Below are 23,254 nucleotides of genomic sequence, written 5' to 3' on the forward strand. Positions count from 1 at the left end.
TAAGTTCTATATAAAATCATTTTGCCAAATACCACTATCTCTTCAGTTTAAAACACTGTCCTAATTAAACCATACAGGGAAAAGCTCATATGCAAATATACAGTCCATCTGCTCCTAAGAGTCATCAAAATAACTTCCTGTTTGGGAGTTCTAAGTTGTGAATGCACAATGTAAAATTACAATATTAGTCATAAATAAAACTTTGAGTACTCTGAAGAAATTTTAATATTTGGCACACAGAAATTCCATTTATGTTTCTCAACTCTTTTAACAACAATAAAATGTTTTTTAAAAATTGACATTTAGGGCCTCCCTGGTGGCGCAAGTGGTTGAGAGTCCGCCTGCCGATGCAGGGGATACGGGTTCGTGCCCCGGTCTGGGAGGATCCCATATGCCGCGGAGCGGCTGGGCCCGTGAGCCATGGCCGCTGAGCCTGCGCGTCCGGAGCCTGCGCGTCCGGAGCCTGTGCTCCGCAACGGGGGAGGCCACAACAGTGAGAGGCCCGCATACCACAAAAAAAAAAAAAAAAAAAAAAAAAAATTGACATTTATTCCTTACTGTATTTTAAAGGGGAGAGGAATTTTAAAACTAAGTCTTGAGTACCTATTACCCTTAGGCACTAGGTCACCTACTTTATTTTATATTTTATCTCATTTAATCCTCATAAGACCTGGTGTTGTACATCATAATGCCTATGTTACAGATAATACACAAAGTTCAAAGAGACTGAGATTTTATACAGACTTGAAAATGTTTCTATCATAGTCAAGTTCAAAAATTATTTGGCATGTGTTTGTTCTTTGCCTCTATACTTAAAAGCTATTGGCATACTGGGCCTAACTGTTCAAAACGGGACGTGAGTTGAAAAAGCGGTCCTAAGAATGAGTGTTTTTTATATATAGAAATAAATTACTAAAAAAGAGATAAGATTGCTTACATGAACACTGATTTACCTTGAACATGAGAAATGATGAACAGATAGGCTCCCAATAATGTGATGTAAATATACAGCTGAGTCATTGTTCAATTTTAACGTTCCCTGTACACTGTCACCTTTAATAACTAGTCTTGTTATGTCACTAATTTAAAAGACTTTCATTCAATGAGATTTTCTGGTAAAAGGTCTCAATCACTTGACAATGACTCCAACTTCCACTGCTTTCTCCTGACTCCTGAAAGATAAAAATATTAAGAAGGAAATGAATATAACTGAATTCTGGCAAGTTTTCAAAAACTAGGAGAGGAAAAACAAATGCCCAAACATACCTTTAAACAATGAAATACATTTTTAAAGATTAATGTTATCATTGTTAAAAAAAAAGGCACTGTAATTTAAAAGCTTAAATAATTTATTAATAGGTTGCCACCTCTCCTGACCTTAGATTAACCATATGTAAAATAAGATAAGAACACTAATAATCTTAACAGTCTTTTCTGGCTGCTCTAAAGTAATTATTTTATTGCTATTAAGAAAATTTCTAAATTATTAAGAATAAAACAGGAAGAGCTGAATTTAGAACACTAAGCTAGGACTTCCCTGGTGGCGCAGTGGTTAAGCATCTGCCTGACAATGCAGGGGACACGGGTTCGAGCCCTGGTCCAGGAAGATGCCACATGCCGCACAGCAACTAAGCCCGTGCGCCACAACTACTGAGCCTGCACTCTAGAGCCCGCGAGGCACAACTACTGAGTCCACATGCCACAACTACTGAAGCCCATGTGCCTAGAGCCTGTGCTCCTCAACGAGAGAAGCAACCACAATGAGAAGCCCCGCACCACAATGAAGAGTAGCCTCTGCTTGCTGCAACTAGAGAAAGCCCGAGCACAGCAACAGACCCAAAAAAAACCAGCCAAAAATAATAAAAAAAAGTAAATTAATTAATTAAAAAATAAAACACTAAGCTACTCATCAAAAATTTTCAATCCTAGTAGATGTGATAAATAAAAACACCTTGAATCTTTCTAATAAATAATGTATTCTATAGATAGAAGAGAAGGCCTACCTAGAAAAACATTTAAATATGCAGCATGCTTCCTCATTAAAGCAAAAACATTAGAAATGTATCTTAAATAAAATTATTTACCTAAAATACTACAAATCTGAATTCATTAGGATAAAACTGAGCTTTTCATATGGATGACATGAAACATAACCTCTCCAATTAAGGTTTGGCAATTATAAGATAGTTAAAGAGTTAACAGAAAAAAAGGTTAGTTTGTGTAAAGATGAATATGATTCTGTTTCTTCTCTCATCCTGTTGGTTCAGGCAACTGACTTTACTGACTTCAGCCTGAATTATTCCTCACTGAAAATGATATTATTTATTTGTAACACAATTATCCTGGCATGATTTCTACCATAAATAACTCAAGCTTTCTATGCTAACTAAGAATTTTTCACTTTAATTAGCTCTCCAAAGGCACTTAGAGTATTGAGGAAATAAGGTTTACAGTGAGATGTCATTTATATTGTACATTTTATATATGACTTATTCTAAAATCTCTAATTTCTCTACTATGAAATTAATTTGCTTTCCATCTACATAATGTTGAGAGAGTAAGATGTAAAGTCTAAAATTATTACAGAATAACATCTGTAATATGATTTAACAGTATTTGAGAAAACTCACTTCTTGAAATTATGGGATTGTGACTCTAGGGATACTTGTTCCAGGTTTCAAATTCAAAAGAAGTTTCCAGTATATTTCCAACACTGAACTCTCTCCTTATTTCTATTTGCCTATTAAATATCTCTACTAGGATTACATCCCACCTGTCCAAATCAAACTCACTAACTTTCCTTCTCATTCCTCTAGACCTGCCTCCTCCTCCTCCATTTGCTATCAGAGGAGGGTGGTGCCATCTCTCCAGTCAGCCATGCCCAAAACCCTGGCATCATTTCTGCCTCTCTTCCTAGCTCTCACTCTCTCTCCATACCTTCATTCATTTATTCATTCACTCACTTATTCAACAACAGTGTTTTCTGAGTATGTATTACACATCAATGCAAGGGGCTAGAAATAAAAATATGAGTATGACAGATTCTACTTCAAGGGCCTCATATTCTTGGTCAGGAAACTGACTGCTATGACTGGTTCCATCTTTCAGTGTCACTGCTTCTTCATCAGTTTATTGAAGCTAGTATGTGGTCTTGTCTCATTACAGGTACAATGAAGGCATCCTGCAGTGCAGTCGATGAGACCCTAAGCACCTGCCACACTCACAGTCCCTTTCAGAGGAAAGGGATCATGTGTGGTTTCTTCTACACAAGCACCTGCGACTCTACCACTCTCAGCACAAGTTTAAATCCTGGATCTGCCTTAAATCAGTAACTTCACCTCTCTGGATGAGTTTCCGCATCTGTAAAACTGGAATTATATTAACTCACAATTATTTTGAGAACTACATGAGGTAATAGCTAACATATATTCACCTGTATGTGGCAGACCATTACAATGCTTTGAATATATTAATATTAATTTACAGAATCATCACAACCACCTTGTAAGATAGGCACAATTTATTATTTTAATTTTACAGATGAGGAAACTAAGGCAAGTGGAGTTTAAGGAATTTATCAAAGATCACACAGCTGGTAAGTGTCAGGGCCATAATTCTAATCAAGAAGATCTGATTCTCGAGCCCATGGGTTAACTGCTACCCTATGCTGCCTTGCTGGATATTTTACATACATTACATAATGTAAACTATACGTTATGAAGTATTTAGAAAAGCCTGGTACAGAGAAGGTACTTAATAAAACTTTCCTCCTCTCACACATGTTTATAACATACTTGCCAACCTGGCACAGGAAGTAACAGGTGCTATCCACGACAATCCCATCTGCAAGACATTTTTATACACTAAAAACCCTGCAACAACTTGTATGGAGAACAGCTATCAGCCAAGAGAAGGCTAAAGGTAAAATGGCTTCAAGTGCCTCATTTGTAATCTAACAATGGAAGCCCCTAATCTTTAAAAGAAAAATGTTAGGTTTTAGCTGACTACAAGCTCAATAAGCATCAGTGCTTATGACAATTCTAAGACATGAAGGCAATCTAATCAAGCATTGACAGAAACACACTGCCATAATCAAAGAGGGTAGCCATCTTACTTTATCCCACCTGGTCAGGCCTCAAATACTTTAGAGAAGAATGACAAGAATGCAAAGGATAGAGAAATGACTACACTTGAGATACAACTAAAAGGACCAGGGATCTTTGCTCACAGAGTATCAAAGGAATAAAGCGTGAATGTACCTCTGTCAAGGACACGACAGGCATGATGCAAACAAGACTAGACCAATTAAATGACTTATCAGATTCCTTCCAGCTCTGAATTCCTGAGTGAATAGTGTTCTCGCTATTGAATGTTAATTTATTTCCCAAATATTTATTAAGTGCCTATTATATACGTGATTCTGTATGAGACACTGAGAATATAGTGAGAGAGCAAAACAGACTGAGCCTTCATGGAGTTCACAGTCAAATAAGACAATTAAGATATTTAGACACCAAACAAGACAATACAAATGATACGTGATCACAACTTGAGGTGAGTGCAAGAGAGAAAAGTGCCAGGTCCTTGAGGGACATGGGGAGTGACCTAATCTAATCCAGATAGAGAGGTCAAGGGAAGCAATGTAGAAAAGTGACATTTAAGATGTAATCTGAAGAATAAAAGAGTTATTTAGTCAGGTAAAGAAATGAGGTTGGGGAGGGGGCTTGTTCTAGGCATAAGGAACAGCCTGCACAAAGATTTTGAGGCAGAGAAGAGCAAAGGAGAACACAGTGTTTCTGAAATGTTGAGAACAAGGGTTAATGTAGTGGAAGATGAGGTTGAAGAGACAGAAAAGTCAAGGATCAGGTCAGGCAAGTTCATATGAAGGATTTGGGATTTAAATGTAAGTGGGATGGGAAGGCAATTATCTGGTTTCTCTGTAATGAACTGGAGGGGACAAAAGCAGAAACAAACAGACCATTAAGAAGGATATTTGTAGCAGTTTAGGAGAGGGACAATGGTGGTTAAGCTTAGGGTGGTGGTGGTACAGTGGATGGAGTCAAGATATATTTCACAAACAGATTCCGTAGGCCTTGGTAATGGATTAAATGTGGGGAGTAAGGGAGAGTGAGGGGTCAAAAAAGATCCCTACATTTCTGGCATGAGCAATTACTGAAAATGGGGACAAATAGATTTTGAAAGAAGTGGGGAGAAGAGATCAATGGTTCAATTTTAGACATTTGAAATTACTCAAAGGGAATGTCTAGTGAGCATTTGGTTCTGAAACTTAAAGGAAACTTTTGAGACTGAAGATATAAATCTGTTATCTCAACAGCATAGAGATATTTAAAGCTGCGGTTCTATATGAGATGGCCTTCTAGAATGAAAAGAGAAGAAGGCACCAGAATACCAATGTTCATTTAAAATTTAGATTAATAAAAGCATTAACATCATATATATTTACTGATAAAAATAAGTTCATCATTTTTCACTGATTCACTGATAAAAATAAAGTTCATGGTCCAGGATCCATCATGTACAATATTAATATAGTGTACATTACCACAGCTGGAATATAAACTAATATTCATAAGTGACATTTTTCACAGTTAAAAAAACCCCACCAATCTACCAAAAGACCATTATGGTGATCTAAAATATGTCCACAAATGCTCTGACACTATCTTCAAAAGGTAAAGCCTGGGCCTCCCTGGTGGCGCAGTGGTTGAGAGTCCGCCTGCCGATGCAGGGGATACGGGTTCGTGCCCCGGTCTGGGAGGATCCCATATGCCGCGGAGCAGCTGGGCCCGTGAGCCATGGCCGCTGGGCCTGCGCGTCCGGAGCCTGTGCTCCGCAACGGGAGAGGCCACAACAGTGAGAGGCCCGCATACCGAAAAAAAAAAAAAAAAAAAAGGTAAAGCCTTATTTCCTCCCTTGAATTCCCACTGGACTTAATGACTCACTTCTAACAAAATAAAATAAGGTGGAAACAACAGTTTGTCTTCTGAAAGTAGATCATAAAAGGCACTTCAGATTCCTCCTTGCTCACTCTTAGGGAAGCTAGCTGCCATGTCAATAAGGACACCCAGGCAGCCTAATGGAGAGGCCCATGTGGCAAAGAACTGAGGCCTCCTGCCAACAGCCATGTGAGTGAGCCACCTTGGCCGTGGATCCATCGGTGTCAGGGAAGCTTTCCAGTAACTGTAGCTTCACAGACATCTTAACCACAATTTATGAGACTTTAAACTAGAACCATCCAACTATGCCTCTGGTGGACTCCTGATGGTCAGAAAGAGATGATAAATGCTGGATGTTTTAAGCTGCTAAGTTTTTTGGTAATCTGTTGGGCAGCAGTAGATAACATTCATTGCTATAATACAGTCAATCCCAAGAAATTTGCTGAAATAATAAAAGCTTAATCACTATAAGTTATTGCACAGTCAACCAAAAGACAGAAGTCTGGAAGGCATAGTCAAGTCAGAGTATAACAATACAAGTATAACATAAATAGGGAATTCCCTGGCAGTCCAGTGGTTAGGACTCCACGCTTTCACTGCCGAGGGCCCGGGTTCAATCCCTAGTAGGGGAACTAAGATCCTGCAAGCTGCGTGGTGTGGCCAAAAAAAAAAAAAAGTATAACATAAATAGTCACAATGCCCAAAGAACTAACTGGATAATACAACTAACATCTTTCTTTCAAAGGAGTAACCAGAGTATATTCTTTGTTTTTAAATTACCTCAATAAGTAAGGCTCATTTTTTTGTGGGGGAAAAACTGTCCCTAGTTCCACACTATACACTGTTACATTTGCCCTTTTAAACTATGGATTCCATAACGATGACATCACTTTTGTGTTCTAGGTAAAGGCACTTTTCATATAATGTCCTGGCAAATTTAAGAAAGTAAATTGTGATGTCAGTCTATTGGTTTCAAAAATCAGCTCCAGTATTTATTTGCTATGTAATTTTGGGGAAGTTATGTAAGCTATCTAGGTCTTGGTTTCCTTAGCCACAAAATGGGGACAGTATTACTAACCTAAATGAGTTAGTGCCTTGCATCTCGGTATTAAGCAATCAATAAATAATAGATGTTAGTTGTTATTGTTGTAACTGTTGTTATTCATAACAGAAATACTGATGATTTCCCCTTTATTTGTCCTAGCATATTAACTATTTCTAAAATCATGATATAGCAAAAATAGTAACCTTATTTTGCAACCATTCCTGAAACTGAGTATTTTATAATTCTAACATCTGAAAATAAAAAAATATTTTTAAATTCCTAGAATAATTCATTGGAATTTTTATATGAAAATTAAAAATATCTGATCATGCAATGTTAAGAATATAAGGAAATGCAGACATTTGAAATGCCACATGATCAAAAATTTTAAATGATTCTCATGTTTAAAAGCTATTATTAAATAGTCCAAAAAGGCATCTAAATACATTTACTTTCCTTTGCTATATACACAGGTTGGTGGCTTCTTTTTCAGGAAAATAAGACTACAACAACATTACTCAATAAAATATAAATTATTTTTAAATAAAAAAATTTAAAGCTTTGCAAACAGCAAGAAAGCTAAACCAATAGTTCAATCAGGATTTTAAAAAAACAAAACAAAACAGGAAAAGGCTGAAGTCAGCTGAAAAAACAGACTAAAGTCATTCTTTCCTCTTCCCGTTAAGCCCCCCACCCTTAATTTTTACTTTCTAGTAGTGAGGTTTGGGAATTTTCAACAAGCTGGCTAACTGCCAACTCCATAAAGTAGTAAGGAGAAAACTCTCCCTTCCAGGGGTCCCTCCCCCTAGGCAGCTCCAGGCGCCTGGTCTGACAAGCTTTCTGAGGACTAGACTCACTGCAGACTTTCTGGCTCCACAGCCATTGTTTGCACGGCTGCTTTGCTCCTGATCCAGAGCTTTGATTAGCATAAGAATATTGTCTTTTCCCTTAACAAGCAACTCATCCATCCCCTCCCCATTTCTAACCTCCAAGCCCATCAATTCCTAAACTAATATATACACATACAAATGGAGCAACACTAGTCAGGTTATTTTTATATCAGTGTAAGAAACAGTCACCCAAATCTAAACATAAACCCTTAAAAAATAACATGCTTAAATAAATAGTTATGAGTGTATCTGTGGTAATACACAGGAATCTCACCAAAAAGCCTGCCTTGGAGTCCATGCTGTGAGAACTTGTGATGGGTGAGACATTCATAATGAGAACTTTTGTAAAGTCTGAAAAAGGAGCTAAGAGAACCAACCATCTAGCTAAATTCTGACCTACAGTAGGGATGGGGAAGTTCCACTTTATAAAGACATTTCTAACTGTGATGTCTTCATCCACCCTGAGGTCACTAATTTCATCATCACACTTGAAATTACCTTCTGACTAGACCTTCCTTTCCCCAATGCTCAATTATTTATTCAAAGCAAATTTAACAACATTTAACCTTTGTATTTCTGCTCAATTGTCCTCTCTTCATTCAAAACCTTTCACTTTCCTTCTGTGCCAAGAAACTGTTCTCCCCAACACAAGTAAAATTCTTCGAGGAACAGAGAGGTAAGACAAACTAGCATGGCATTATTATAGTTGATGCACTTAGATGTTTTATATCCCTCAGTGGGGGCCTCAATATTAGATGCACAATAAATGCTTCTTGGTTTATGAACTATTTTAAAAAACATGAGATAATCTATTTTTAAAACACCATTCAACTTTGTACTACAAATTCACTAACCTAGTTTCTCCAAAGCTTTTTTGTTTGTTTAATCTTATTAAACAAAAAAACCTCACAAATAATTAGAACTAGATTATGCTATATACCAATCTTTGGTACATCAGTGCTCAGCAGAAATTCTTAATGCCAGCAGTTAATTGAGGGGGTCTGGGTGTTATTCTTCTGTCTCTCCTCTGGAATAGATAGCACAAATGACAAAAAAACAGGTAAAGTGAATCAGTAGTCGCAGAAATGCCTAGAGGGAACAGAATTTGGTCATCCCTATAGGTATATTATGAGTAATGGTAAACAATACTGTCTTTGTTTCTGCATAATATTTTTATAGAGATAAAATCAGGATAATGTGGTTAGTGAATAGTTCAGGGTCTAGCATAATACAGATCTAGGTCTTTTGTGCCAATTAAATGAGAGAAAATCATATATAGTGTTTAGTGGCAACTTTATGTTAGCACATCACCATCTTAATAATTTGCCAGTTAGTTTTACATGCCTTATACCATACGTATATGACCCTTACAGTAAGTAAAATTATTCCTACTTTTACAGAGAAGAGACAGGTTCAGGAAGCTAAAGTGACCTGCTGAACTCTATACACTAGTAACTTGAAGGAAAAACTAAAACCCAGGTCTTTTATTCCCAAGTGCAGTGTTTTATCCAGTAAGTACATGAGCAAGTACATCAAAAGGGAAATAGGAAGTTATTCTTTACTGAGCCACGTAAGATTTTATTTCATCCTCACAACTCTGCAAGGAAAAAGTGAAGCTCAGCAAAGTTAAGAAACTTGCTCAAGTTCACACAACCAATAAGTAGCAAGTCTGCTGCTGAGAAAGCTCAAATTCCATTCACTATTGCATAGTCAGGAGAGACAGGTAATGAGAAAAAAATGGAAACTACTGTGCCCCTTATTACACTATTGCTTTTCAGCAAAAACAAAGCAATAACAAGCCCCACTCCCCGCCCCCAAATAAAACCTAACCATTCTGCTTTGTGATGCTGACCTGGGATACCACTAACAAGTCTTTTACCAGCTGTCCTTGATAGGTTCTGCCAAAAGGGGAACTAGAGAAGGCTGGAGGGAGGAAGGGACTTTCATCTTTCTGACTTTGTTTGTTGTTCCTGTCAGAGTTATCTGAACAACAGCCTTTGCCATAGCAGCAGCAGTAGATTCCATTTCCAGCTTCCTTCCACACTCCCAGAACCAGCCTCTTGGCCCCTGTTCAGACCCAACCGTGCCTACACCTCAGGGTCTGAGTGCCAATGCCTCAAGACCCCAGAGCAGGTCCTCGGGAGCCGGCAGCAGCTGGGCTCTGAGCTCCCCCCACAGAGGACTGGGTCAGGGCTCCACAGGGGCACTCTTTCTCCGAGCTTCTAGGTTCCGAAACCTCAGCCTCTTAAGGGTGGTATTTGCTTCCCACAATTAGTATTTCAGTTTAATCCGTGTTCCTTTAGCTTTTTCAATCCTCCAATACCTGTGTAGTCAACTCCCTACACCAAATTCTCTCTGTTAAAATAACCAGTGTGGTTTCAGCTTTCCTGACTGGGCCCTGATTGATACAAATACTTTCAGAAAACAGATCTCAGAGGGTAACTGACTGACTATATCCACACATACCACATACACATTTTTTAATATATTCACTTCACCAAAGAGGTCTAACATTTCCTAAGTGCTTACAAAGTGTGTTTTAGTATATATTCAAGGAGTATTCTAAGATATCCTGACTTCAGGAATGAATTCTTCTAGACTCAGTACCTATTTCACTTTTCTCACCACAAATAATTTTAACTTATCAAAGTTAGAAATTTGTTCAAGATTGGTTGGTCTTTCTGTTCTAACCTATGTGACCCAAGTCAAAATGCTTGAAAGAGCACCAAAATTTGGCTATCAAAACATTTCTCTTTTCCTTAGCAATACTACATTTAATCAAAAACTTTTGGAATTAACTCAGTAAATCCCTGTGGCCAAAAAATTAATTCAAATGCTAAATCAATTTTTAAGGAGAATATATCTAACTTCTAGAACTGGGGGAAAAAAGTCAAAGCAGAACTTCGAGAATAACAAAAAACAAACCCGTTTTTCACTCAGGAAACCAAATCAAAGTATATTTGTATTTATGTCCTCAATATGAAACACCCTTTCAAAAAGAGTCACAAGTTTTTGCAAGTTTGTACCTCCCTAAGAAGATATGGAAATATACAGGTGATTTTTCGGTTGAAACAATGACTGGGGTAGGACAGGACACAGAGTGACCAAGGCCCAAAATGGAAAATGCAATGCAATGTGCAAGGACAGTCCCTCAAAACAAAGAACTGTCTCAACCAAATGACAGTAGGGCTCTCCTTGTGGAGAAACAACTATTCTTAACTAGAACAACCTATCAGATTCCATTTTTTTTTGGCCACGCCACAAGGCTTGCGGGATCTTAGTTCCCTGACCAGGGATCGAACCTGGACCCTCGGCAGTGAAAGCGCAGAGCCTTAACTGCTGTACTGCCAGGGAATTTCCTCTTAGGTTCTAGATATTCAAAAAGCAATAGTTTTAGGCCTCTTAGAAGAAAAATTATCTTAATCAAACTAATGTTTGAATGCAACTTTACTTTTACTTTACTTTTTTTCCTTCTTATTTGACCACTTTACAAAAGGAATCATATTCATGCTGTGTTAACCACAGTGCTTGTACAATGCAGAAGTAATTTAAAAATCAACCATTTTTCTCCACTTTTTTTTCTCTATCTACAACTTTAAAAAATTCATTGTACACAGGTTTCCCTGAAGCACCAGAAGTAGAGGCTCTGTCCTAGGCCAAGCCAATCAGCATAAACTATCTCCTATGCCACAATGAAAAGTTCAGGGGTGAGCCGTACTAACATGGTCTAAGGACTTCAGCTGGCCCTGCAGAGATAAAGTCACTCTTTCCGATTGAACATGAATAAGAAAATAGCAGCTGCTGGCAGCTATGCTGGGACCAGAAGGGGAACCAGAGGCAGAGCTGGGAGAGTAAAAGAAGCCAGATCCTTGGAGCTATCAGTGAGCTGCTCAAACAACCCTGCCTGACACCCGAATTACTTAAGGACTTTTCAGTTAACAGCCAATAAATTCTCTTTATTTTTTAGGTCAGAGAGAGACAATTTTTCTGATATAACCAAAGATTAAAGGAAAAGCTACACTTGAGTATTCTGGGTTAGATCAGCATAAAATTAGTACTTCTGAGTAATGTCAAATATCTCAGAAAAAGATACTCAATAACACATATGCAAAAAAAAAAAGACTGGTACAAGATAGAATTACTTTTAAGATAGCTCAAATAGTATAAAAATTTACTTAATAATGTAATCAGCGGCTATATATTTTATCATTCCTGGTCTTTCTCCTCTTACCCCTTAAATCTGCTAGACGCTCGGTCTTTCTCACCATAACTTACAGCCTCTCTACTTCTAGTTTCCCAGGCCAAAAGTCTTGGAGTCATTCTTGGCAACTCCCTTCTTCCCTCTCATACTCCACAGGCTATGGGTCAGCAAATCCTGTTGGTTCTACCTTCAAAATATATCCAGAACCTATGCACTTCTCACCACATCCATTACTATCTCTCTGGTCCAAGTCACTAACTAAACTTTTGCCTGGATTACTGAAAAAGCCTCCAAGAACTGGACTCTTTGCTTCTACCCTTATCCACCTACAATATATTCTCAACACAGCAGCCAAAGTGGTGATGAAAAGCATATTAGATCACATCACTCTCCTTTTCAAAACCCTCCAGTGGTTCCCCAACTCACTCAGAGTAAAAGTTGAAGTCTACCATGGCCAACAAGACTCCAACTCCTCTACCTCAGCAGCATGGGCCTCCCGGTTCCTCAAACATTTCAGGGATGGCCCTGCTGCAGGACCTTTACATGTGCAAGTTCCTCTGCCTATAACATTCCTCCCCAAGACATCTATCCGCATGACTTGCTTACCAGACCTCTTCCAAGTGCTTACTCAGTATCCCTTTTTTATTTAGTGTTCCCGCTCATCCTATTTAAAACTGTAATCCCACCCACATCCCTGGCACTCCCATCTTCCATCCCTGATATTTTTTTTTTCTTTAGCACTTGTCACCTGTAATTTTATATATAATTTACTATTTGTTTTGTTTATTGCCTGCCACCTGCTCCAGAATGTATGCTCCGTAAGGGCAGGTGTATAAGTCTACTTTTTCACTCTGTATTTGTAGCACCTAGGATGGTGCTTGGCACATATTTGGAACTAAATAAATATGTGCTGAGGGAATGATTGAGTATAGAAGAAGGAATTAAAACGTTATGCCAATTCCTTTTACTTTCACATACAAATGAGACTTTCCCATAAGGGCTAGGCTATGGATAAACTATTCCATTTCCTTATCTCAACACAACTGAAATGATACAAAAACCACATTACTTCCTTTTGCTCACTTTAAGCCCTGACTTGTGTCAAGATCCAGTAAAAAAAACCTTTTTTCCACTGTTTTCACTGGATATACTCAAGTTTGAGTATATGTAAGTAAATTAAAAAGTCTTGAGTATGTCTTGAGACTCAATGTCTTGAGTATATTTGAGTAAATTAAAAGGTCTTTAAGAAAGACATGTATCAGTAAACATTATTTCCCAAGATCTAAAATATTGCTTAAGGCAAACAATGGCTTGGGTTATATTCTGACAGTACCACATAGTTACAGCAAGTTAAATAATTGTGGAAATAACCACAGACGAAAAGAAAATACAGCCCTTTGGTACAAACAATGTGGTCTGACAAAGGGAACTTCAAAGCACTATCTAAACTCAACTGCAATCTTTCAATTAAGTAAAGGTTCAAAGGTAATATTTATATGTAAATTGTAAGTAACCAAAGGCCCTGAATAAGACCAGAGGGTGTTAAAATCAGATTGTTAACAGTTCTGCCCTGACAAGCATGAACCACAAACTATAGGAAACTAAACCCTGCAAACCTATAGGTCTGAGAAACAACACTCAAGGTTACAAATTCGGGCTTATTAATGTGAAGAGCTTGGAAATCCAGAAAGAATTTTCCCCGTTTTAGATGAAACATCTCCATTTTATTTTCTTTACTCTGTCAGAACATGTCTTAGGTTAAAATGTGCTGGTTTAGAGTGTTTTCATGAAGAAATTCTGTGGCAGACTTGACATTAACTTGTCCCTTTTAGTATCTTTCTTTCAGCTCCTAGTTTAAATACTTATCAACTTATATTTTTATTAAAGAAAGGATTGCTAAGTAATACAGTCTTACAGTGAGGAGACCTAGGATTCAGTTGCAAATTCTGCCTAATTGGCTAACTGATCTTGGCCCACTCACTTCCTTCTCCAGGCCTTAGTTTCCTCATCTGTAAAATAAATAATACCATGAAGACTTCTACCTCTCATATCCTATGAGTCTATGAACTACACTCACTGAATATAGTGCCTCAAAGACTTCACCTAATTATATAGGTACTGAGTAAAGCAGGGCAAATACCACTGAAGCGCCACCCTTTCCCTGGTTCTGAGGGAACCACTATTCTGATTATGGTATTTAACACTCATGTCTTTATATGCTTTTATACTATATGGGGTATATATCCCAAATAATATTGCTTTGCATACTGTTAAATTTGCTATAGACGTATAAAAATTGTATCATTCTATATGGGTTTTTTTTTTTTTTTTGCGGTACGCGCGCCTCTCACTGTTGTGGCTTCTCCCGCTGTGGAGCACAGGCTCCGGACGCGCAGGCTCAGCGGCCATGGCTCACGGGCCCAGCTGCTCCGCGGCATGTGGGATCTTCCCGGACCGGGGCACAAACCCGTGTCCCCTGCATCGGCAGGCAGACTCTCAACCACTGCGCCGCCAGGGAAGCCCTGTATATTTTTATAATTTGCTTATTTTTCACTCAACGTTGTGAGTGATTTCCATCATAGATACATATAGTTCCTTTTAATTCATTTCCATTGTTATGTAGTATTCCATTTTATGATTATTTTATAGCTGTATTTATCCATTCTTATGTTGACAGACATTTTAGGTTGTTCCTAGGTTTTGGTATTATAAGCAATGCTGCAATAAATAAACTTGAATAGATGCTTTTGTTATTGTTGTTTGGGTAAATAATTCTGAAGGATAGATTTCTAGAAGTGGGATTCTGGGTCTAATGGTACTTTTGGTAGATATTTTGGTAACCCCTCTGGGATTGTACCATTTTGTACTTCCAAGTGTACAACACTGATACAAGGACAATTTTAAAATACTGCTGAAGGATACAGAATAAACTTTAACACATGGAAAAACATACCACATTATGTACAGAAAACTTCAAGATCATGTATATCAATTGTTCCTAAATTAATTATAAATTTAATGATATTCTTTATCACATCACATTACAGTTCCCTTCTATTCTTCATTTGCTAATAAGAGTTTTCATCATAAATGGGGTTGAATTACATCACGTGCTTTTTCTCTATCTATTGATATAATCACAGTGGCTTCCTCCTTCAATGTGTTAATGTATAAATTAATTAGTAATAATCCATATTAAGAGCTCTCTTTGTTTTTAAGATTTTTTTTTATGTGGACCATTTTTAAAGTCTTTATTGAATTTGTTACAATATTGCTCCTGTTTTATGTTTTGGTTTTTTGGCTGCAAGGCATGTGGGATCTTAGCTCCCCAACCAGAGATCGAACCCGCATCCCCTGCATTGGAAGGCAAAATCTTACTCACTGGACCGCCAGGGAAGTCCCTGAGAGCTCTATCTGTGGTAGTTTTAAAATATGTCCACAAATTCTTTCATATTCCTCTTTTCAAGAGGTGGAACCTCATTACTTTGAGAGTGGGCCGGACTGAGAGATTCCCTCCTAACAAACAGAATAAAGTTAAAGTGACAAAGTATGACTTCTGAGACTACGTCTTGAAAGGTAATGCAGCTTTCTCCTTGCTCTCTTCCTTGGATATTTATTCTGGGGAAACCCAGCTGCCATGGTGTTAGGATATTCAAGGAATCTGTGGAGAGGCTCATACAGTGAGGAACAGAGGCCTCCTGCCAACGGCCATGAGAATGTGTCATCTTGGAAGCGGATTCTCCTCCAGTCAAGTTTTTAAATGAATGTAGCCCCTGTTGACAAAACTACAATCTCACAAAATATCCTGAATCAAAACCACCCAGTAAATTGCTCCTGAATTCCTGTAAGTTAAGCTTTCATTATTTCAAGTCCCTACGTTTTGGGATGAATTGTTATGCAGCAACAATAACTAACACATTAACATCCTTGGATTTCTGGGATAAATTCTGTTTTGTCATCGTTAAATAAATATTTTGTCTGGTCTCTGTGCCTGGTTCCTGGGTAACAGAAGTGTCTTTGTTATTCACAAGCCTCATGGATCACACCTGAGTTTATGCTAATGAATGACTCAGGATGGGGGATGGTCACCAAAATGACCAGTGATGTGATTAGAAGAGGGCTGGGGCTTGGAGCCAGCCCAGCCTCCAGGGAGTATGGATAGGGAGGGCAGAAGATTGAGTTCAGTCACAGTGGCCAATTATTCAATCATGCCTACATAATGAAACTCCAATAAGAACTGCACACCATGTCTCAGATAAGCTTCCTAGGACAACACACCCCAATTCCAAGGGAAGAGGGAATGGAAGCTCCACATTTGGAAGCCTCCTTGACCTCACCCTGTGTGTCTCTTTCATTTGGCTCGTCCCAATCTGTATCCTTTATATTGATAAAACTATCATCATAAGTATACCACTTGGACTTCCCTGGTGGCACAGTGGTTAAGAATCCATCTGCCAATGCAGGGGACATCGGTTCAAGCCCTGGTCCAGGAAGATCCCACATGCCTTGCAGCAGCTAAGCCCGTGCTCCACAACTACTGAGCCTGAGCTCTAGAGCCCATGAGCCACAACTACTGAGCCCGCGTGCCACAACTACTGAGCCTGCGCCTACAGCCCATGCTCCACAACAAGAGAAGCCATGGCAACAAGAAGGCCGCGTACTGCAAAAGAGAGTAGCTCCTGCTCACGACAACTAGAGAAAACCTGCACGCAGCTTTCTCTAGAAAGACCCAACGCAGCCAAAAATAAATAAAGAAAATAAATAAATTTATTTAAAAAAATAAGTCTACCACTTTCTTAAATTCTGTGAGTCATATAAATGAATTGTCAAATGTGGGGGGTGGTCACGGGAATCCTCCTGGATTTGTAGCCAGTTAGTCAGAAGTGTGAGTAGCCTGGGGACCTCCAAACTTGTAACTGGCATCTCAAGTGAGGGCAGTCTTGTTGGGGACTGTGCCCTTAAAACTGTGGAGTCTGACACTAACAGTGGGTAGGCAGTGTCAGAACTGTATTGCAGTACTGTAGACGTGATCACGTTTAGATACACCACTGAATTTGTTTTGCTAACAATTTTGTTAGGTTTTACATCTATGTTCATAAGAAAGACTGACCTATAATTTTTTTCTCATATTATCCATGTCTGGTTTCAGTATCAAGGTTATACTACTCACACAGAATAAGCTGAGGAACTTTCCTTATTTTGCTAATCTCTCAAACAGTCTTTGTATATCTGGACATATCTACCACTTGAATAGTTTGACAGAACTCACCTTTAAAATCATCTGAGCCAAGGGCTTATCTGTGAGTATATGGGAGGAGGTAGATCTTTCACTACAAATTAAAGTTCTCTAATAATTACAGAAATATCTAGGTTTTTTATTTCACCTTAATCAATTTTATTATCACGTTTTAAAAATTGTTGTTTTATTTAAATTGTAAAATGTAGGAGTTCCCTGGTGGCACAGTGGTTAAGAATCCTCCTGCCAATGCAGGGGACACGGGTTCAAGCCCTGGTCTGGGGAGATGCCACATGCCACGGAGCAACTAAGCCCGTGCGCCACAACTACTGAGCCTGTGCTCTAGAGCTTGAGAGCCACAACTACTGAGCCCGCATGCTGCAACTACTGAAGCCCGCATGCCTAGAGCCCATGCTCTGCAAGGAGAGAAGCCACTGCAATGAGAAGCCCGTGCACCGCAACAAAGAGTAGCCCCCGCTCACCACAACTAGAGAAAGGCTGCGCTCAGCAACAAAGACCCAATGCAGCCATAAATAAATAAATTAAAAAAAAAAGTATAGGCATAAACTTATTCAAGGTCTCTTATTTTTTTAAAAATCTCTGCTATATCTGAAGTTATGTCCTCCTTTCCATTCCCAATACTACTTGTGCTTTCTGGGTTTTTCTTGATCAGTTATTCAAATGGTTTGTCTATTTTATCAGCCTTTGCAAGAAACCAACTTTTGGTTATGTTAACTCTCTCCATTGTATCTTAACAAAACAAAACAAAACAAAACAAAACAAACTTTTCCAATTAGCCCCAATTCTATCACTTATTAACTAGAAGTGTAGATAAGTTTTTCTCTGTGCCTCAGTTTTCTCATCTGTAAAGTGGGAATAATAAGAGCACCTATCTCACAGGGTTGTTGCAAAGATTAAATGAGATAATCCTTGTAAAGCACATGGAACAGTGCTTGGTACATATAACAAGTGCTCTACAAGTGTCAGCTTTTATTTTTATCACCTATTTTACTTCACTTGAATTTATTCTGTTGTTCTTTTCCTAATTTAAATTAGGTGTTTATCTTATTAATATTTTTAATCTTTTAATATGAGTATGTAAGGCTTCAACATGTCACACAAATTTATTAAGTCTTAATTTTCTTTATTGTTTAGTTCTAGGTGTTTTCTGACTTGCATTATCATTTTATTTTTTTAATTATTTTTTTTTTTTTGCGGTACGCGGGCCACTCACTGCTGTGGCCTCTCCCGTTGTGGAGCACAGGCTCCGGACGCGCAGGCTCAGCGGCCATGGCTCACGGGCCCAGCTGCTCCACAGCATGTGGGATCTTCCCGGACCGGGGCACGAACCCGTGTCCCCTGCATCAGCAGGCAGACTGTCAACCACTGCGCCACCAGGGAAGCCCTATCATTTTATTTTTGACCTGTGGGATTTACGGAGGTAGGTTTTAAAATTTCCAAATGTGTGCCTGTATATACTGTTTGTTACTCAGTTTTAACTTAAGTGTATGTTGACAAAAAGTATGGCTGATAAGATCATTTGAACTGTATAAGAACTTGCTGTACAGCCTAGTACATGATCACTTTTAATAAAATGCTAACTTCTAAACCAAACCTAACTTCTAAAACTAAATGACCTTGTCATGCTCTCTGCTTAAAAAAATCTATAAATATTCTCATTTCATAGGATGGAATTACCAAGACATAAGAAGAATTGTTATGATCTGGCCTCCACCAGGCTTTCTAACACCATCTTCCCATTCACTCCTCATGATTCAACTACACTGAAATCACTGAAGCCTCTATATTTACAGGCATCTCTTTTAGACTCCCATCCTTTGCACATCCTTTTTGTTCTTCCCTTTGTTTCTCACCAAGTTAACTACAGTTCACTCTTCAGACTTGATCTATGCATCATCTGTGTAAGCAATCCCTGACCCCTACATAGCAGGCTGAGTGAGCCGGCCCATCTCTGTACTTCTAGTGTACCCAGAACATGAACCATAGCTGCGCCTTAGCTCTTTTTTTTTTTTTTTTCTCTTTTTTTTGCGGTATGTGGGCCTCTCACTGTTGTGGCCTCTCCCGTTGCGGAGCACAGGCTCCGGATGCGCAGGCCCAGCGGCCATGGCTCACGGGCCCAGCCGCTCCGCGGCATATGGGATCCTCCCAGACCGGGGCACGAACCCGTATCCCCTGCATCGGCAGGCGGACTCTTAACCACTTGCGCCACCAGGGAGGCCCGCGCCTTAGCTCTTGACTAACACTCATTCATAAAGTATTTATTAATTACTTGATATGTGCATCACACTTACACAACAGTCAATGAAACAGACGTGATCCCTCCTCTCATAACGCTTATTTAGTCAGGTGATTTTTTGGACTTATCTTGCGGCACTTGTAACCTCTATTTTCTAGCATGTTACTAAGCAAAACAATAAATGTTCAATAGGTGAATGAAATGAATAAAAATAATATTAATATCTTAAGGTAAACATAACTGGGGAGTTAAATCAACTATAAAATCACATAATAAACTCTAATAGTTCTTTGTAAGTATACTAACATCTACAAATGTATCTCCAAACCTTACAGTTATAGCCAGCTACTACTAACCCAACAATCCAAGTACTAGCTCAATAACTTTGCTCCCCAAATCACCACCCCTCTGGTGATTTCTAGATGTTAGAGAAAAGAAATTTAGATCCAAGTCATGAAACAGGGAACCTAAGTATATGCAAAAGCCCTTTCCCCCCAGATATTTCTGCCTTATTTCATATTTTGAATTATCTTTGCTCTAAGTTTATTAGCTTTTTCTTATAATACTGTTTTTTATACTATGAAGTAAGAACTCTAACATGTTATACATACTTGACATGTACTAACTCATTTAATCCTCACACTAACTTTATGAGGCAAGTATTCTCATTATGCATAATTTTATAAAAATAAATCCCCCAAATCAATAACCTGTAAAGGTCGGTGAGGTGCAAATGGGGTGGAGGGGCGTGTGGTAAGGAGGGCAGTGGGGTGAGGGTAGTGAAGAGGGCTTTAGGCTTCGGTGCATACTGTCAAAATTGTATGCAAGAACTTATTCAGGCCTCATTTATGTAGTCCTTTTAAAATTAAAAAAAATTGTTCTGCAAAGAGACAATTAAGCCTCCTCTAGCCCTTAACCCACAAAAAAATGGACGGGAGGGAGGAAAGGAGGGAGGAAAGGAAGAAAGGACGAAAAGGTAGGAAGTAGATGAGCTCAGAAGTTAAACGAGAATTTCTATCTGAGACACCCAGAAAGAAACTCTTGAAAATATAAGATAGCAGAACAGGAGAGAAGTATTAGGATGGAGGATAAAGACAGGAATTGAAATGTCCATATATATTATGAAAAGGTGCTACTGGAAATCTTGTGGCATGCTCTTCCTACAGTATCATATGCAGTTGCAATAACACAAACCACCACCGGAATCTAAAAGCATCCAAATAAGTAAGCAAGGAGAATACCCACCAAACTTAAATTAAGAAAAGAATAAAGATATCTGAGTTATGAGGAGGCAGTCTGAATTGAAGAGAATGGGAATAGACTTTCTCTGTCTCCCTTTCAGGAGCAGCACAATAACCAAACAGCCTGAGGGCAAGGCCTGTAGGATGTTTCTGAGACCATGAGTTCTAGGTTTCTCTACAGAAGGCAGTAGGTGTGGGAATACATTTTCAATGGAGTCCAAGGAGAGACCAATAGGAAAGATGAAGCTCATCTTCAAGCCTGGTGCTATAACTGCGTTACTGCAATGCTGGACCCTCAAAAGGCTGCTCCATCTAACAGATCTCAGCAGACGTAGAAGCAACTCTCATCTGCCACACTGCTAACAGATCTTGCAGTCGGGAGTGCCTGGAAGCACTGAGGACTGCTCGCAGAGCTTCAAGAAATGGGCAACAATTTGTTGGCCCCTCTGTTATCAGTCCACAGGACAGAAACAACTCTGACTTTCGTGCCTATTGGTTTGCCACTGAATAATAGATGCCTATAGCCAGAACTAAATGAGTGCTTACGGAACCCAAGCCCCGGAATGGGCATAAAAAAATACAATTCATTTAAAGGGAATTCAGCAAACGGAGGGAAGGCTAAGCTGAAAATCAGAACAGCGGCTTCTAGTTAAACGGAACTATTAGAAAAGATTGGGTGACAGTGAATATCCAAGACACCAAGATGGTGTTAGTTGTACCAGTGGAGAAGAAACTCATGGATGTCAAAATAAAGGCTCTGCCAAACTGGATACTGATGCAAGATTTCACCCCCAAAGGCACCATCAGAGCATTTCGAAGAGGTTACTACCAGTATGACAACAAGTATGTCAATATAAACAAAGGGAGCACCCTTGGGGTTTCTATGGTGCTGGAAGCTGACGTGCTTTTCAACTACTGCATTTCTTACAAGGAACTCAAACATGAACAGCTACGCAAGAACCGCTGATGAGGGCCCGGCGTGAAGGGTGCTCTCTGCAGTCCTTACCATGACCATCTTTGCCCTGCACCTCTCTCTGAAGAACTTGATCTTTGCTGAATCCTATTACACCCTAACTGAGAATTAATGCCCAATGAAAGATGACTGGTACATTAAAAAAATTTTTTTTAATTAAAAAAAAGAAGAGGGCTTCCCTGGTGGCACAGTGGTTGAGAGTCTGCCTGCCGATGCAGGGGACACGGGTTCGTGCCCCGGTCTGGGAAGATCCCACATGCCGCGAAGCGGCTGGGCCCGTGAGCCATGGCCGCTGGGCCTGTGCGTCCGGAGCCTGTGCTCCGCAATGGGAGAGGCCACAACAGTGAGAGGCCCACGTACCAAAAAAAAAAAAAGAAGAGACTAGGTGACTCAGAAGGCTGCCAGTTTTGATTAGGATCTAGAGGAGAAGAGGTTCTCAGCAAATCAAGCTCTGGTGCAAGCTGCCCTGATGCTCAGATGCAAAGGTATTAGAGACATCTGTGGTAAACGGACGCCATGTCAATTCTCTGGCAAGTTCCAGTAGGAGAGTTGCAGCACAGCCCTCTAGATTTTCTGAAGCAAGCACATAACTTCTACAACACTGCATGAAAAGTGTAGCTCCTGGCATGATATTGGGCCCTAGCAGAGTTCCCAACCATGAAACATTAAGGTTTAGTGACCAGAGCTACCCATCATGATCCACCAAGTCACAAGGTTAGGCACAGCAGCAATCCACTGTGTGATGTAATAGGGCCTAGGCAGGTCCAGAAGGCACCAGTAAACTACAAGAGGTGGCCTAGAACTTCATGTCACCTACCTCTACCATATTGGTATCTTTACTTCTGCTCACACCAATGACTTTATACTGGTGGCCAATGACAAAAAAAAAAAAAAAAAAACAACACCTGGGGCCTGGTTAACAGAAACAAATAAAAAATGGATTACTACTGCTCTACAGCCCTATTTGGATGGCTCTGAAAGACAATGATGAGGTAGAAATTCTCTCAGTGGGTACGGTGCAGGGAGAAGTGACCAGACAAGGGAAAACATGGACTCCTGGGGAGTGGCAAATGGTATGGCTGACTGGTTAGGGGATAGAAGGGGCAAAACTGGAAAATAAGACAAAGAATTTGGAGAAGAGGCATGTCGATGGTTCTGTGGGAGTCAGCACAAAGTGCCAATCTTTTATGTCTTATGTTAATGCCCACCACAAAGCACCAAGAGGGAAGGTGCATTTAACTGCATCCCAACTACAGATGGAGTGACTTGTCAGTGGACATCAGCCAGCTTCTGCTCTCGACCACCTCAATGCTTAAGCAATAGGGCTGTGAATGGAGGAGCCCTAGTGACAGAAAGGAAGGCTTTACAAAGGCCCAGCAGCATGGTTTCCTTCTCGTGAAGGTGACTTAATTACTGCTGCTGTGGAATGCCAACTAACACATGCAGGTGCAGAA

At 39.4% G+C, this 23,254-nt stretch overlaps 2 protein-coding genes across 4 annotated transcripts in view; one reads left to right on the top strand and one right to left on the bottom strand.

Annotated features, from left to right (window-relative positions):
* BMPR1A (bone morphogenetic protein receptor type 1A) overlaps nt 1–23,254 on the bottom strand; it is a 147,259-nt gene that overhangs the window by 31,238 nt on the left and 92,767 nt on the right. For 2 of the 3 annotated variants that reach the window (XM_060103254.1, XM_060103263.1), the window contains one exon: nt 954–1,172. The exons of the other annotated variant lie outside the window; for it this stretch is intronic. In XM_060103254.1, coding sequence (XP_059959237.1) covers nt 954–1,020 — 67 coding nt within the window. In that variant the 5' untranslated portion in view covers nt 1,021–1,172. The remainder of the gene's footprint in view (nt 1–953; nt 1,173–23,254) is intronic. 3 annotated transcript variants of the gene reach the window in all.
* On the top strand, nt 21,531–21,794 carry LOC132488092 (ATP synthase subunit f, mitochondrial-like). The gene has a single exon (XM_060096070.1). The coding sequence runs from the start codon at nt 21,531–21,533 to the stop codon at nt 21,792–21,794; it is 264 nt and encodes an 87-aa protein (XP_059952053.1).

Source organism: Mesoplodon densirostris, chromosome 1 (genome assembly GCF_025265405.1).
Source record: "Mesoplodon densirostris isolate mMesDen1 chromosome 1, mMesDen1 primary haplotype, whole genome shotgun sequence".
Classification (NCBI taxonomy): domain Eukaryota; kingdom Metazoa; phylum Chordata; class Mammalia; order Artiodactyla; family Ziphiidae; genus Mesoplodon; species Mesoplodon densirostris.

Coding starts and splice junctions, on each gene's coding strand:
- LOC132488092 (XM_060096070.1), top strand. CDS start 21,531: ATGGTGTTAGTTGTACCAGTGGAGAAGAAACTCATGGATGTCAAAATA.